Source organism: Pristiophorus japonicus, chromosome 8, assembly GCF_044704955.1.
Source record: "Pristiophorus japonicus isolate sPriJap1 chromosome 8, sPriJap1.hap1, whole genome shotgun sequence".
NCBI classification, from domain to species: Eukaryota; Metazoa; Chordata; class Chondrichthyes; family Pristiophoridae; genus Pristiophorus; species Pristiophorus japonicus.
In genome coordinates, this window is record NC_091984.1 from 29,088,165 (window position 1) to 29,105,232 (window position 17,068).

General features: G+C 42.2%; 1 protein-coding gene across 1 annotated transcript in view; it reads left to right on the forward strand.

Annotated features, from left to right (window-relative positions):
- The window catches only part of abcd3a (ATP-binding cassette, sub-family D (ALD), member 3a), a 79,425-nt gene that overhangs the window by 61,594 nt on the left and 763 nt on the right, over positions 1 to 17,068 (forward strand). Inside the window, exons 20-22 of the mRNA XM_070886018.1 lie at positions 6,737 to 6,856; positions 11,069 to 11,173; positions 13,063 to 13,119. Of these exons, the coding sequence (XP_070742119.1) occupies positions 6,737 to 6,856; positions 11,069 to 11,173; positions 13,063 to 13,119 (282 nt within the window). The remainder of the gene's footprint in view (positions 1 to 6,736; positions 6,857 to 11,068; positions 11,174 to 13,062; positions 13,120 to 17,068) is intronic.

Here is a 17,068-nt window from a genome sequence, read left to right on the forward strand (position 1 = left end):
ACAAATAAGGTTGATGAGGGTATTGCAGTTGATATCGTGTACATGGATTTCCAAAAGGCATTCGACAAAGTGCTACATGTTAGGCTTGTCAGCAAAGTTGAAGCCCATGGAATAAAAGCGACAGTGGCAGCCTGGATACGGAATTGCCGAAGTGATAGGAAACAGAGTAGTGGTGAACGGTTGTTTTTCAGACTGGAGGAAGGTACACTGTGGTGTTCCCCCAGGGGTCGGTTCTACATGGTTCCAGGGTGACCAAAGCTGGGAACTCAACATCCAGGGGTATTCAATATGTCGAGGAACCACAAATAACCTTCCGGAAATACTAGGGGACAGAGGGTCTAGTGAGAAGGAGGAACTGAAGGAAATCCTTATTAGGCGGGAAATTGTGTTAGGGAAATTGATGAGATTGAAGGCCGATAAATCCCCAGGGCCTGGTAGTCTGCATCCCAGAGTACTTAAGGAAGTGGCCCTAGAAATAGTGGATGCATTGGTAGAGGTCTGGCCATCCTAGACTGGGTGATGTGTAATGAGAAAAGACTAATTAGCAATCTTATTGCGCGAGGCCCCTTGGGAAAGAGTAACCATAATATTGTAGGTTTTTTTATTAAGATGGAGAGTTACACAGTTAATTCAGAGACTAGGGACCTGAACTTAAAGAAAGGTAACTTTGATGGTATGAGTTGTGAATTGGCTAGAATAGACTGGCGAATGATACTTAAAGGGTTGACGGTGGATAGGCAATGGCAAACATTTAAAGATCACATGGATGAATTTCAACAATTGTACATCCCGGTCTGGAGTAAAAAATAAAACTGGGAAGGTGGCTCAACCGTGGCTAACAAGGGAAATTAAGGATGGTGTTAAATTCAAGGAAGAGGCATATAAATTGGCCACAAAAAGCAGCAAACCTGAGGACTGGAAGAAATTTAGAATTCAGCAGAGGAGGACAATGGGTTTAATTAGGGGGGGGGGGGGAATAGAGTATGAGAGGAAGCTTGTTGGGAACATAAAAACTGACTGCAAAAGCTTCTATACATATGTGAAGAGAAAAAGATTAGTGAAGACAACCGTAGCTCCCTTGCAGTCAGAATCAGGTGAATTTATAATGGGGAACAAAGAAAAGGCAGACCAATTGAACAAATACTTTGGTTCTGTCTTCACAAAGGAAGACACAAATAACCTTCCGGAAATACTAGGGGACAGAGGGTCTCGTGAGACGGAGGAACTGAAGAAAATCCTTATTAGGCGGGAAATTGTGCTTGGGAAATTGATGGGATTGAAAGCAATAAATCCCTAGGGCCTGATAGTCTGCATCCCAGAGTACTTAAGGAAGTGGCCCTAGAATTAGTGGATGCATTGGTGATCATTTTCCAGCAGTCTATCGACTCTGGATCAGTTCCTATGGACTGGAGGGTAGCTAATGTAACACCACTTTTTAAGAAAGGAGGGAGAGAGAAAACGGGTAATTATAGACCGGTTAGCCTGACATCAGTAGTGGGGAAATACTGGAATCAGTTATTCAAGATGAAATAGCAGCACATTTGGAAAGCCACATTATACTGCATCTGCCATGCATTTGCCCACTCACCTAACCTGTCCAAGTCACCCTGCTACCTCTTAGCATCCTCCTCGCAGCTCACACCGCCACCCAGCTTAGTGTCATCTGCAAACTTGGAGATATTACACTCAATTCCTTCATCTAAATCATTAATGTATACTGTAAATAGCTGGGGTCCCAAGTCAGCATGGATTTATGAAAGGGAAATCATGCTTGACAAATCTTCTAGAATTTTTTGAGGACGTAACTAGTAGAGTGAATAAGGGAGAACCAGTGAATGTGGTGTATTTGGACTTTCAAAAGGCTATTGACAAGGACCCACACAAGAGATTGGTGTGCAAAATGAAAGCACATGGCATTGGGGGTAATGTGTTGACATGGACAGAGAACTGATTGTCAGATAGGAAGCAGAGAGTCGGGGTAAACGGGTCCTTTTCAGAATGGCAGGCAGTGACTAGTGGAGTGCCGCAGGGATCAGTGCTGGGACCACAGCTATTTACAGTATACATTAATGATTTAGATGAAGGAATTGAGTGTAATATCTCCAAGTATGCAGATGACACTAAGCTGGGTGGCGGTGTGAGCTGCGAGGAGGACGCTAAGAGGCTGCAGGGTGACTTGGACAGGTTCGGTGAGTGGGTAAATGCATGGCAGATGCAGTATAATGTGGATAAATGTGAAATCCACTTTGTCAAAAACATGAAGGCAGAATATTATCTGAATGGCGGCAGATTAGGAAAAGGGGAGGTGCAACAAGACCTGGGTGTCATGGTACATCAGTCATTGAAAGTTGGCATGCAGGTACAGCAGGCGGTGAAGAAGGCAAATGGTATGTTGGCCTTCATAGCTAGGGGGGATTTGAGTATAGGAGCAAGGAGGTCTTATTGCAGTTGTACAGGGCCTTGGTGAGGCCTCACCTGCAATATTGTGTTCAGTTTTGGTCTCCTAATCTGAGGAAGGACATTCTTGCTATTGAGGAAGTGCAGCAAAGGTTCACCAAACTGATTCCTGGGATGGCAGGACTGACATATGAGGAGAGACTGGATTGACTGGGCCTTTATTCACTGGAGTTGAGAAGAATGAGAGGAGATCTCCTAGAAACATATAATATACTGACTGTACTGAACAGGTTAGATGCAGGAAGAATGTTCCCGATGTTGGGGATGTCCAGAACCAGTGGATACAGTCTAAGGATAAGGGGTAAGCCATTTAGGACTGTGATGAGGAGAAACTTCTTCACTCAGAGTTGTTAACCTGTGGAATTCTCTACTGCAGAGAGTTGTTGATACCAGTTCGTTGGATATATTCAAGAGGGAGTTAGATATGGCCCTTACGGATAAAGGGATCAAGGGGTATGGAGAGAAAGCCGGAAAGGGGTACTGAGGTGATGATCAGCCGTGAGCTTATTGAATGGTGGTGCAGACTCGAAGGGCCGAATGATCTAATCGTGCACCTATTTTCTATGTTTCTAGGACCACTGCTTTTCTAGACATATATTAATGACTTGGATGTGGGTGTACAGGGCACAATTTCAAAATTTACAGATGAGACAAAATTGGAAATATACTGAACAATAAGGGGGAGAAGGATAGACTTCAGGAAGACATTGACAGGCTGGTGAAACGGGTGGACACGTGGCAGATGAAATTTAATGTAGAAAAGTGTGAAGTGATACATTTTGATAGAAAGAAGGAGGAGAGGACATATAAACTAAATGGTACAATCCTGGTGGGTGCACGAACAGAGAGACCTGGGAGTATGTGTGCATACATTGTTGAAGGTGGCAGGGCAGCTTGAGAAAGCATTTTAAGAAGGCTTATGGGATCCTGGGCTTCATAAGTAGAGGTATAGAGCACAAAAATGTAGAAATTATGATGAACCTGTATAAAACACTGGTTCGACCACAATTGGAGTATTGTGTCCAATTCTGGGCACCACACTTTAGGAATTATGTGAAGGCCTTAGAGAGGGTGCAGAAAAGATTTACGATAATGATTGCAGAGATAAGGGACTTCAGTTATGTGGATAGACTAGAGAAGATGGGGTTGTTCTCCTTGGAGCAGAGGAGATTTGATCGAGGTGTTGAAAATCATTAGGGGTCTGGATAGAGTAGATAGAGGGAAACTGTTCTCATTGGCAGAAGGGTCGAGAACTAGAGGGCACAGATTTAAGGTGATTGGTAAAAGAACCAAACTCGACATAAGAAAAAAACTTTTTTACGCAGCAAGTGATTAAGATCTGGAATGCATTGCCTGAAAGGGTGGTGGAGGCAGATGCAATCTTGTCTTTCAAAAGGGAAGCGGGTAAGTATCTGAAGGAAAAAAATTTGCAGGGCTACGGGGAAAGGGCGGGGGAGTGGGACCAGCTGAGAGCCGGCACGGGCTCGATGGGCCGAATTGCCGCTTTCTGTGCTGTATCCATTCTGTGATTCTAACTCTTTTCCTTTCTCTCTGTCCTCATCTGCTTTTCTGTCTTTTTCTTTTCTTATGGTTGGGAGATGATGAATGGTGTGGTATGCAAATGCAATCTGCATTTTATGTGGAAGTTGTGGGGAAAATGTGGTCCTCCGCAGTTCGCTATCCATCCCTTCCCTAGTCACATGCTTTCTCACCCCCATTGGGTCCCCTGCCCCTGCATGTTCTCACTGCCCATTCCCTTTCCTACTACCCCCTCACAACCTTACCTCTTCCCCCTTGAATTACCTAAATCTCTGCATCCTTCCATCCTCACTTCCTCCTTAACCCTACATGCGTATAAGGTGGCCAAGGTTAGTGGGAAAATAGAAGATTGGGAAAATTTTAAACGACAGCAAAGAATAACTAAGAAAGCAATAAAGAAAAGAAAGATAGATTACGAAGGTAAACTTGCGCAAAACATAAAAACGGATAGTAAAAGCTTTTACAGATATATAAAACGGAAAAGAGTGACTAAAGTAAATGTTGGTCCCTTAGAAGATGAGAAGGGGGATTTAATAATGGGAAATGTGGAAATGGCTGAGACCTTAAACAATTATTTTGCTTCGGTCTTCACAGTGGAAGACACAAAAACCATGCCAAAAATTGCTGGTCACAGGAATGTGGGAAGGGAGGACCTTGAGACAATCACTATCACTAGGGGGGTAGTGCTAGACAGGCTAATGGGACTCAAGGTAGACAAGTCCCCTGGTCCTGATGAAATGCATCCCAGGGTATTAAAAGAGATGGCGGAAGTTATAGCAGATGCATTTGTTATAATCTACCAAAATTCTCTGGACTCTGGGGAGGTACCAGCGGATTGGAAAGCAGCTAATGTAACGCCTCTGTTTAAAAAAAGAGGGCAGGCAAAAGGCAGGTAACTATAGGCCGGTTAGTTTAACATCTGTAGTGGGGAAAATGCTTGAAGCTATCATTAAGGAAGAAATAGCGGGACATCTAGATAGGAATAGTGCAATCAAGCAGACGCAGCATGGATTCATGAAGGGGAAATCATGTTGAACTAATTTACTGGAATTTTTTGAGGATATAACAAGCATGATGGATGTGGTGTATTTAGATTTTCAAAAGGCATAAAGGTACACGGAGTCAGAGGAAATGTATTAGCATGGATAGAGAATTGGCTGGCTAACAGAAAGCAGAGAGTCGGGATAAATGGGTCCTTTTCAGGTTGGAAATCGGTGGTTCGTGATGTGCCACAGGGATCGGTGCTGGGACCACAACTGTTTACAATATACATAGATGACCTGGAAATGGGGACAGAGTATAGTGTAACAAAATTTGCAGATGACACAAAGATTAGTGGGAAAGCGGGTTGTGTAAAGGACACAGAAAGGCTGCAAAGAGATTTAGATAGGTTAAGTGAATGAGCTAAAGTTTGGCAGATGGAATACAATGTCGGAAAGTGTGAGGTCATCCACCTTGGGGGTGGGGGGGGGAAACAGTAAAAGGGAATATTATTTGAATGGGGAGAAATTACAACATGCTGCGGTGTAGAGGGACCTGGGGGTCCTTGTGCATGAATCCCAAAAAGTTAGTTTGCAGGTGCAGCAGGTAATCAGGAAGGCGAATGGAATGTTGGCCTTCATTGCGAGAGGGATGGAGTACAAAAGCAGGGAGGACCTTCTGCAACTGTATAGGGTATTGGTGAGGCCGCACCTGGAGTACTGCGTGCAGTTTTGGTCACCTTACTTAAGGAAGGATAGACTAACTTTGGAGTGGGTACAGAGACGATTCACTAGGCTGATTCCGGAGATGAGGGGGGTTACCTTATGATAGATTGAGTAGACTGGGTCTTTACTCGTTGGAGTTCAGAAGGATGAGGGGGGCTCTTATAGAAACATTTAAAATAATGAAAGGGATAGACAAGATAGAGGCAGAGAGGTTGTTTCCACTGGTCGGGGAGACTAGAACTAGGGGGCACAGCCTCAAAATACGGGGGAGCCAATTTAAAATCGAGTTGAGAAGGAATTTCTTCTCCCAGAAGGTTGTGAATCTGTGGAATTCTCTGCCCAAGGAAGCAGTTGAGGCTAGCTCATTGAATGTATTCAAGTCACTGATAGTTAGATTTTTAACCAATAAGGAAATTAAGGGTTATGGGGAGTGGGTGGGTAAATGGAGCTGAGTCCTCGACCAGATCAGCCATGATCTTGTTGAATGGCGGAGCAGGCTCGAGGGGCTAGATGGCCTACTCCTGTTCCTAATTCTTATGTTCTTATTACATCCATTCCATCCATTCCTGTTCGTTACCCTCCAGGATGGGTGCTGAATGCAGCATTCCCTCACTATTGCAATGAAGTGTCAGCCGAGGTTACGTACTCCTTCCCCTCCTGGTCACTGTCTCGGGTTAAGCCAGACTGTTGGCAACCTTGGCGACCTATTTGGTCTATGAGCTGAGTTTCCAACCCCATATTCTATCCATCACAAAGACCGTAATTTCAGCTGTGCTGACGTCATCCTCGTGTAATTGGCTATAATGTCTTAAATATGCATATTTATACACAGTGAAAATGCAGGGAGGTGGAATTAGAGTTGCTAGTTCTGATGCAGAACTACCGGCACTATTTGGATTCTTGAAACAGAAAAAACATTGATGTCTTAAAACCTGTAAACGTTTATTTTCATGTCCATCATGCCATGTTTCCTATGAAACCTTGAATAAATGGTACGTTCCACTTGTTGATGGTAGAATTGCATTTGTCAACAGGTGCTGAAGGAGTATCTAGACAATGTCCAGCTTGGCCACATTCTGGAGCGTGAGGGAGGCTGGGATTGCATTCAGGACTGGATGGATGTACTCAGCGGAGGGGAGAAGCAACGGATGGCTGTATGTCTTACAATTCATTTATCATTTTAAAAGTTGTGGGAGGAAAAATATGTATGTTATATATTTGAGGTTTGGGTCACCAGAAGGGAACAGCAATAATAATGGGTGATTTTAACCTCCATAATGATTGGACAAATCAAATTGGTCAGGGTAGCCTTGAGGAAGAGTTCATAGAGTGCATAAGGGATGGGTTCCTTGAGCAGTATAAAACGGAACCAACCAGAGGATAGGCTATCTTAGATCTGGTCCTGTGTAATGAGACAGGATTAATATACAATCTCCTAGTAAAGGATCCCCTAGGAATCAGTGATCATAGCATGATTGAATTTCACGTTCAGATGGTGGGTGAGAAAGTTGGATCTCTAACCAGCATACTAACCTTAAATAAAGGAGACTATGAAGGTATGAGGGCAGAGTTGGGTAAAGTGGACTGGGAAAATAGATTAAAGTGTAGGACGGTTGATAAACAGTGGTGTACATTTAAGGAGATATTTTACAACTCTCAAGAAAAATATATTTCAGTGAGGAGGAAAGGGTGTAAGAGAAAAGATAGCCATCTGTGTCTAACTAAAGAAATAAAGGATGGTATCCAATTTAAAAACCAGGGCATACAAAGTGGCCAAAACTAGTGGGAGGACAGAAGACTGGGAAGCTTTTAAAAGCCAGAAATGAATGACTTAAAAAATGATTAAGAAAGGGAAGATAGACTAGGAAAGTAAACTAGCCAGAAATATAAAAACAGATAGCAAAAGTTTCCATAGGTATATAAAAAGGAAAAGAGTGGCTAAAGTAAATGTTGGTCCCTTAGAGGACGAGATCGGGGAATTAGTAATGGGGAACATGGAGATGGCAGAAACTCTGAACAAATATTTTGCATCAGACTTTATGGTAGAGGATACTAACAATATTCTGACAGTGGATAGTCAAGTGACTATAGGGCGGAGGAACTTAACACAATCACTAAGGAGGTGGTACTCAGTAAGATAATGGGACTAAAGGCAGATAAATCCCCTGGACCTGATGGCTTGCATCCCAGGGTCTTAAGAGAAGTAGTGGCAGGGATTGTGGATGCATTGGTTGTAATTTACCAAAATTCCCTGGATTCTGGGGAGGTCCCAAGAGATTGGAAAACTGCAAATGTAACGCTCCTATTTTTTTTTGACAAAAAGCAGGAAACTATAGACCAGTTAGCCTAACATCTGTGGTTGGGAAAATGTTGGAGTCCATTAGCAGTAGCAGGACATTTGGAAAAGCATAATTCGGTCAGGCAGAGTCGGCATGGATTTATGAAGGGGAAGTCATGTTTGACAAATTTGTTGGAGTTCTTTGAGGATGTAACGAACAGGGTGGATAAAGGGGAACCAGTGGATGTGGTGTATTTGGACTTCCAGAAGGCATTTGACAAGGTGCCACATAAAGGGTTACTGCACAAGATAAAAGTTCACGGGGTTGGGGGTAATATATTAGCATGGATAGAGGATTGGCTAACTAACAGAGAACAAAGAGTCGGGATAAATGGTTCATTCTCTCGTTGGCAACCAGTAACTAGTGGGGTTCCGCAGGGATCAGTGCTGGGACCCCAACTATTGACAATCTATATTAACGACTTGGAAGAAAGGTCTGAGTGTAACGTAGCCAAGTTTGCTGACTATACAAAGATGGGAGGAAAAGCAATGTGTGAGGAGGACACAAAAAATCTGCATAGACAGGCTAAGTGAGTGGGCAAAAATTTGGCAGATGGAGTATAATGTTGGAAAGTGTGAGGTCATGCACTTTGGCAGAAAAAAATCAAAGAGCAAGTTATTAATTTAAATGGAGAAAAATTGCAAAGTGCCGCAGTACAGCGGGACCTGGAGGTACTTGTGCATGAAACACAAAAGGATAGCATGCAGGTACAGCAAGTGATCAGGAAGGCCAATGGTATCTTGGCCTTTATTGCAAAGGGGATGGAGTATAAAAGCAGGGAAGTCTTGCTACAGCTATATAAGGTATTGGTGAGGCCACACCTGGAATACTGCGTGCAGTTTTGGTTTCCATATTTACGAAAGGATAAACTTGCTTTGGAGGCAGTTCAGAGACGGTTCACTAGGTTGATTCCGGGGATGAGAGGGTTGATCTATGAGGAAAGGTTGAGTAGGTTGGGCCTCTACTCATTGGAATTCAGAAGAATGAGAGGTGATCTTATTGAAACATGTAAGATTATGAAGGGACTTGACAAGGTGGATGCAGAGAGGATGTTTCCACTGATGGGGGAGACTAGAACTAGAGGAAATGATCGTAGAATAAGGGGCCGCCCATTTAAAACGGAGATGAAGAGAAATTTCTTCTCTGAGGATTGTAAATCTGTGGCATTCACTGCCTCAGAGAGCTGAGGAAGCTGAGACATTGCATAATTTTAAGACAAAAATAAACAGTTTCTTAAACGATAAGGGGATATGGGGAGCGGCGGGGAAGTGGAGCCGAGTCCATGATCAGATCAGCCATGATCTTATTGAATGGCAGAGCAGGCTCGAGGGGCCGTATGGCCTACTCCTGTTCTCATTTCTTATGTTCTTCTGTAATGGAATGCACAACTGCTCCATAATATTCATGGAAGTTTCATATTGAGTTCCATACCCTTTTATACATTTTCTTTTTATGATTTGATACTGCAGAGTTTTTAATTGAAAATAACTTTTTTAGCTGAGAAAGTTTTTTTGCAGATAGGATGGAAGAACAACATGAAACAATGCCAATATGTACCGATTTAAAAAAAAAAAAAATCCAAGTAAATAGCCGATAACATGTCATTTTAACAGTGATGCTGAAAATCCTCCAAGCGTTAAACTTGCAGGGATGAAAGTCACCCACCAGTCAGCACATTGCGGGGAGGAGATTGAGGAAGCAGGCTAGTGTTTGGAGGAAAGCGAGTGAACCCCAAAAGACCAGAGTACTGGGCAAAGAGTTCCTGTGTAGTTTTGTAATGTAATTTATTGCTGACGTGGTGTCAGATTTTTTTGGCAAGTCTTTCAGTCTTTTTGCAAAATATATTTTGTCATTTGACAGATTAGGCTCCATCAATTGTTTCTCTCTAGTTCATTGTTAAAATACTTTGCCTGATAACTGTTGTATCCTGTATATTGTCGCCTGTATTGAATAATCTCTTAATCTCAACAAACAAAACTTCTGAAAATGGATATTGTGCAAGTTTTTCTTTCTTGTCTTTTTGACAATTTTCTCCCCCCCGCCCTCCCTGACTTCATGAAAGCCGAGCATGCCGGCCCATACTCTAAAACCTACTAGTAGAATAGGTGGAGGCTTAGAAATAGGTCAGTTAGCTACGCTCTCAGTTGGCGGTTAATGTGTACCTAAAGGAAGTTAAAAAGGGGAAAATCTTGTTAATTTATTCTTTCCCTCTCTTAAATGCTGTTGTTGGTATCTTCCTTCCTGTATCCTGGTCTCAAAATTCAGACACACAAATGCTGTTATGCATTTTCTGTTTTGTATGGCATGCTAGGAGATGGCCTACTTACTCCTACACCTCCTTCCCCCCCCCCCCCCCCCACCACTTCCTCCTTGTAGAGGTGCTTGGGCCCTGATTAGTGCACCACCCTCTGTTGACGTGGATGAGATCAGGAACTGCAAGGTGAATTGCAGACACAGAATGTGTCCTACCAGCTTGTGCTGGAGTTCTTTAGCCCACCGTGCTATTAAGATTTACCTTCATCATAAAGAAGGTTTCTCCAGCAAGATCTGCAGTCCAAGTTATCTGTTTTAGTATCTCTGATTGGAATCTCTCTTTTCTAGTACAGTTTCACTGTTCAAAGTTTACTTTATTTATTAGTCTCTATGATTTGTATGTTTTATCACTGGCTGATTTGTATTTGCATATTTTTCTTCAATTATAATACTGTTTCCACCCCCCCCACGCCAACAAATTTTGCACCATTTGAAGCTCAACAAAGCCAGAACAGGCCAACAGCTAATTTAGTTGAAAGGAATGTTCACTTAAAGAAGAAATAATTGGCTTTCATCATCATCATCGTAGGCAGTCCCTCGGAATTGAGAAAGACTTGCTTCCACTCTTAAAATGAGTTCTCAGGTGGCTGTACAGTCCAATACGAGAGCCACAGTCTCTGTCACAGGTGGGACAGATAGTCGTTGAGGGAAAGGGGCGGGTGGGACTGGTTTGCTGCTGCTGACGTCGTGTTGTTTCATTTTCCTTTAATGCAGATGGCTCGATTATTCTACCACAAACCACAATTTGCTATTTTAGATGAATGTACCAGTGCGGTTAGTGTCGATGTTGAAGGCTATATCTACAGCCATTGCAGAAAGGTAAGCCATGTTACTGGAGGAAATGCGAAATAAAACGCAATTCCTTGACACAAAGTAAATACGAGAGTCTTACTAATTTCATTTTTTATACCTTAATGAATTGTGTAAAATACAAGACAGTTTATTTATCATTAAAGATTGGATTCTGCTATATTGACCATTGGCCTGTAGAAATTGATGTGTTGCTTACAGAATGCATCATTACGAATTTAAAAAATAGAACAAAACCCAGGTAGGGTAGATGTTGTGAATGAGCAGAGTTTCACGTGCCAGTAGTACTTTGGGGGATTGGATTTCAAGCACAGAGATCAATAAGCCCCACAATTTTTTTCTTTTCAGTTGGGAGCATATATTGGGAATTGGGTGCAGAACTCAGCATGATTTTCTTCAACACCCGAATTTCTTGGTCCATGTGATCTGTTGGACTCGTTTCGATCGTCCGAGGGTGTCTTGAGAGGAATTTCCAGAGTATTTTTTCCATTACTAGCCCTTGTCTTTTTCTCTCTTTTTTGGTCTCTCCCAGGAGGATACAGTGGAGGGATTTGGGTTAGGAAGTGTCTGGTCAGGATGCTCCGGCCAGAATGGTGTGGGGCAGGCTTGATGGACCAACAGGTCTTTTCCTACCTGTCAATTTTGTAAGTTTGTATTCCAAATGTGCAATTCTTGCATCCGAAGTTCTGCCCAGGGAGAGCAAATTTGTAAAATTGACCATTGTGCAAATTCACTATGAATAACCTCTTTCTGGAAGTGGATTTCAATGATTTTTCTGTAATACACATTCTGATGAATCTCAAACACAACAACATATATTGTATGTAAGTGAATGTTGTACAGAAAAGATATTTAGTTAAGGGGTGGGTCGGGGTAGTAGTGCGGTATTTTTGATAAAACCATCAGGGACATTAAATTGCATGGGGCACCTGAGTAATCATAAAGATTCTCTTTCTTTTAGCTTTCAAGCTGAAAAAGGATGCCGGGACTGAGTCTGGCCCTTGGACGGGGGGGACCCGAGTCTGGCCCTTGGGGGGAGCGCAAAATGAGTGATAGTGAATTGGTAGCCTGTTTTACGCCATGCCTGATTTTCTTTTTCGTTGCAGTCAATGCCATCTTGCCAATTCACTATCGCCCATTATGCTTTATCGCCAAAGACCAATTTTAACCCTGTAGTTTTTCTAAATCTGAAATGATAAAGAATCCATAATGTCATCAATTTACAATATTGCAAAAATAGTTCTGGATTATAAATTAATAATTGCTCATTTTTGGAATAAACAGTATTGTACTTTTTTAAAATTGTTTTCTCATTTCTCATGAATGTTTTTCATTTCTGGTGGCATTGACTCATTGTTCCATAGACTGTAGTCATCCTCTTAGTTTTTAAAAAAAATTGTTCTTTTAAGTTATGTATTTGGTCTCCTAGTCCATTAACCAAGAGGGGTAGATGAGAGCCTCTCTCTCTCAGGCCTCTTTGTATCAGTCCATAATTGACACCAAGAGGTGGCTGAAAGTGATCCAAGATACACCCTCTCTCTTTCCCCATTGCTCTTCTCCCTATGGAAAACAGCTTGACTTGCCATTTAGGCACCTCTAATTGGCACAGCTGAGATCATGCACTTACTTTGTGGGCAGTGCAGATGTGAAGCTATGTGGTACCACTCTGGCCCAGCATGCTTGATCGTCATTGCTCTGAATTCCTATCATGCATAAATGCTTGGCTATGACATTTTTTATACCTTTAGAAAATTATTTCTATGCTATCATAATTAGACTTTTATAAATGTTATAAATGATCCCATTCTAACAACTTGTGAACAGTCCTCTCTGGGATTGACAACCCTGAATATTGTGCCCTTGTGTTGACTGTAACTTGTAACCATTTTTGTTAAAAGGTTGGAATTACTTTGTTCACTGTGTCACACAGAAAATCTCTCTGGACTCACCATGAGGTTAGTACTGTACTGCTGGGGAACTGGGTTTGTATTTAGAAATTCAGTAGCATAAAATCCATAAAATAAATGGGTTAATACTTCAGTTTAATAACAAAGAAAGGATCTTCATATGAACATGTTAAGCATTTGTATATATTATCCCACAGTCTAATTTTAAACAATTGCATTCCGAGGGACACTATCTGGGAGAGAGCCCTGCAGACAGAATGAGTGATGTGTAACCCAGTTCATCTCTGGATGTAACCATCGAGTAGAACTGAATTAGTTCAGATTAAAACTATAAAGACTGAAGTGTAGGCACAAAGACAAGTAGTTGATTTATTCATGAATCAAATTGTTTCTAAATACACCAGCACTCTCGAGCTGAATATTGCCATAATGCATATAGATTAGGCAAACCAAACTGGAAGCAATACGATGGAGGAGGATTTCCTGGAGTGCATAAAGGATGGTTTTGTAGACCAATATGTTGAGGAACCAACTAGGGGGGAGGCCATCTTAGACTGGGTGTTGTGTAATGAGAGAGGATTAATTGGTAATGTCGTTGTGCGAGGCCCCTTGGGGAAGAGTGACCATAATATAGTGGAATTCTACATTAGGATGGAGAATGAAACAGTTAATTCAGAGACCATGGTCCAGAACTTAAAGAAGGCTAACTTTGAAGGTATGAGGCGTGAATTGGCTAGGATAGATTGGCGAATGATACTTAAGGGGTTGACAGTGGATGGGCAATGGCAGACATTTAGAGACCACATGGATGAACTACAACAATTGTACATCCCTGTCTGGCATAAAAATAAAAAAGGGAAGATGGCTCAACCGTGGCTATCAAGGGAAATCAGGGATAGTATTAAAGCCAAGGAAGTGGCATACAAATTGGCCAGAAATAGCAGCGAACCCGGGGACTGGGAGAAATTTAGAACTCAGCAGAGGAGGACAAAGGGTTTGATTAGGGCAGGGAAAATAGAGTACGAGAGGAAGCTTGCAGGGAACATTAAGACGGACTTCAAAAGCTTCTATAGATATGTAAAGAGAAAAAGGTTAGTTAAGACAAACATAGGTCCCCTGCAGTCAGAATCAGGGGAAGTCATAACGGGGAACAAAGAAATGGCAGACCAATTGAACAAGTACTTTGGTTCGGTATTCACTAAGGAGGACACAAACAACCTTCCTGATATAAAAGGGGTCAGAGGGTCTAGTAAGGAGGAGGAATGGAGGGAAATCCTTATTAGTCGGGAAATTGTGTTGGGGAAATTGATGGGATTGAAGGCTGATAAATCCCCAGGGCCAATGGTCTGCATCCCAGAGTACTTAAGGAGGTGGCCTTGGAAATAGCGGATGCATTGACATTCATTTTCCAACATTCCATTGACTCTGGATCAGTTCCTATGGAGTGGTGGGTAGCCAATGTAACCCCACTTTTTAAAAAAGGAGGGAGAGAGAAAACACGGAATTATAGACCAGTCAGCCTGACATTGGTAGTGGGTAAAATGATGGAATCAATTATTAAGGATTATTAAGTGCATTTGGAAAGAGGTAACATGATAGGTCCAAGTCAGCATGGATTTGTGAAAGGGAAATCATGCTTGACAAATCTTCTGGAATTTTTTGAGGATGTTAGTAGAGTGGACAAGGGAGAACCAGTTGATGTGGTGTATTTGGACTTTCAGAAGGCTCTCGACAAGATCCCACACAAGAGATTAATGTGCAAAGTTAAAGCACATGGGATTGGGGGTAGTGTGCTGATGTGGATTGAAAACTGGTTGGCAGATAGGAAGCAAAGAGTAGGAATAAATGGATACTTTTCAGAATGGCAGGCAGTGACCAGTGGGGTACCGCAAGGTTCTGTGCTGGAACCCAACTGTTTACATTGTACGTTAATGATTTAGACGAGGAGATTAAATGTAGTATCTCCATATTTGCGAATGACACTAAGTTGGGTGGCAGTGTGAGCTGCGAAGGAGGATGCTATGAGGCTGCAGAGTGACTTGGATAGGTTAGGTGAGTGGGCAAATGCATGGCAGATGAAGTATAATGTGGATAAATGTGAGGTTATCCACTTTGGTGGTAAAAACAGAGAGACAGACTATTATCTGAATGGTGACAGATTCGGAAAAGGGAGAGGTGCAACGAGACCTGGGTGTTATGGTACATCAGTCATTGAAGGTTGGCATGCAGGTACAGCAAGTGGTTAAGAAAGCAAATGGCATGTTGGCCTTCATAGCGAGGGGATTTGAGTTCCGGGGGCAGGGAGGTGTTACTACAGTTGTACAGGGCCTCGGTGAGGCCACACCTGGAGTATTGTGTACAGTTTTGGTCTCCTAACTTGAAGGACATTCTTGCTATTGAGGGAGTACAGCGAAGGTTCACCAGACTGATTCCTGGGATGGCAGGACTGACCTATCAAGAAAGACTGGATCAACTGGGCTTGTGTTCACTGGAGTTCAGAAGAATGAGAGGGGATCTCATAGAAACGTTTAAAATTCTGACGGGTTTAGACAGGTTAGATGCAGGAAGAATGTTCTCAATGTTGGAAGTCCAGAACCAGGGGTCACAGTCTAAGGGGTAAGCCATTTAGGACCGAGATGAGGAGAAACTTCTTCACCCAGAGAGTGGTGAACCTGTGGAATTCTCTACCACAAAGTTGTTGAGGCCAATTCACTAAATATATTCAAAAAGGAGTTAGATGTAGTCCTTACTACTAGGGGGATCAAGGGGTATGCCGAGAAAGCAGGAATGGGGTACTGAAGTTGCATGTTCAGCCATGAACTCATTGAATGGCGGTGCAGGCTCGAAGGGCCGAATGGCCTACTGCTGCACCTATTTTCTATGTTTCTATGTTAACCATATACAGCCAAACTGATGATATCCTCAGATAGCGGTTGCTCCAATGCAGAGCAAGTATTAAAACCTGACTGGATGGCACTTTTTCTTCATGGTTGGCTTTGACCTCCAGTCCTATCTCACACTGCCTGCACATGGGAAATGCTTGCTGGTCAGAAAAGGGGAGCTGGTCAGGTTTATCAAAGTTCAAGTCCATTATTATGATCAAGTTCACGTTGGTCGAAAGTGTCTAACTTTGAAGGGCCATTGTGTTCATTTTATACAGAAATTGGAATATTTTGCTCATTATCCCAGGGCTTGTCCAAAGTGGAATAGACTGGATATATTATTTTAACATTTCTCTCTAGTTCTTTCATTGTGACAACAACAATATAGATTTCTATGGTACATTCATGATGGGAAAATATCCTTGGCAATTTGCTGCATTTTGACTGTTTTCAGCCGTTTAAAATTGCATTTGAAAGTCAGCATTGGCAAGGAGCTGGTATGGTGATGTGCAGGATGAGTTTCTGATCTAAGCCAGGGCCATCCAGGAAGGCACATGACAGAAATGACAGTTTCCCCTAAGTAAAGGAGACAAAGCTGACTTGTACTGATCTCATGTACCTTCTGGTGGACAGTTACAAAATGGTGCAGGAACAGGCAGGATATCGTTTCGCCTTTCTCAGTCAGGGCATAGTGTTGGAGCACATCGGAAAAGTGGAAGCTGAGGGAAGGAGATAACTTTAACAGTATGAGTGTTGTGTACCATTTAATTTTTTGGAAACAATGAAAATCCAGGAATATAACAGGATCAGAATGATATGGTAAAAAGAAAATCAGAATCAAAAAATACATGGGACATTTTCTGTCCTGAAACAATATGGCTTTTTGCTTTTTCAAAATTTCCCCAATCACAAATATGAACTTAACTCCTCTATTAAAATAATGGTCTCATTTAAACGTATGACACATGAAGATCATCCTTCTGCAACCATTAATTCGTCTCCCCTAATTTTGGTTTCTGCACTTCGAATTGCAGACCCAAAAACAAGCATGTTGGACCTTCTAGTTTCAGTAAAGTTGAAACATTGATCAAGTTTATAGGCAATTCAGGCAGCAA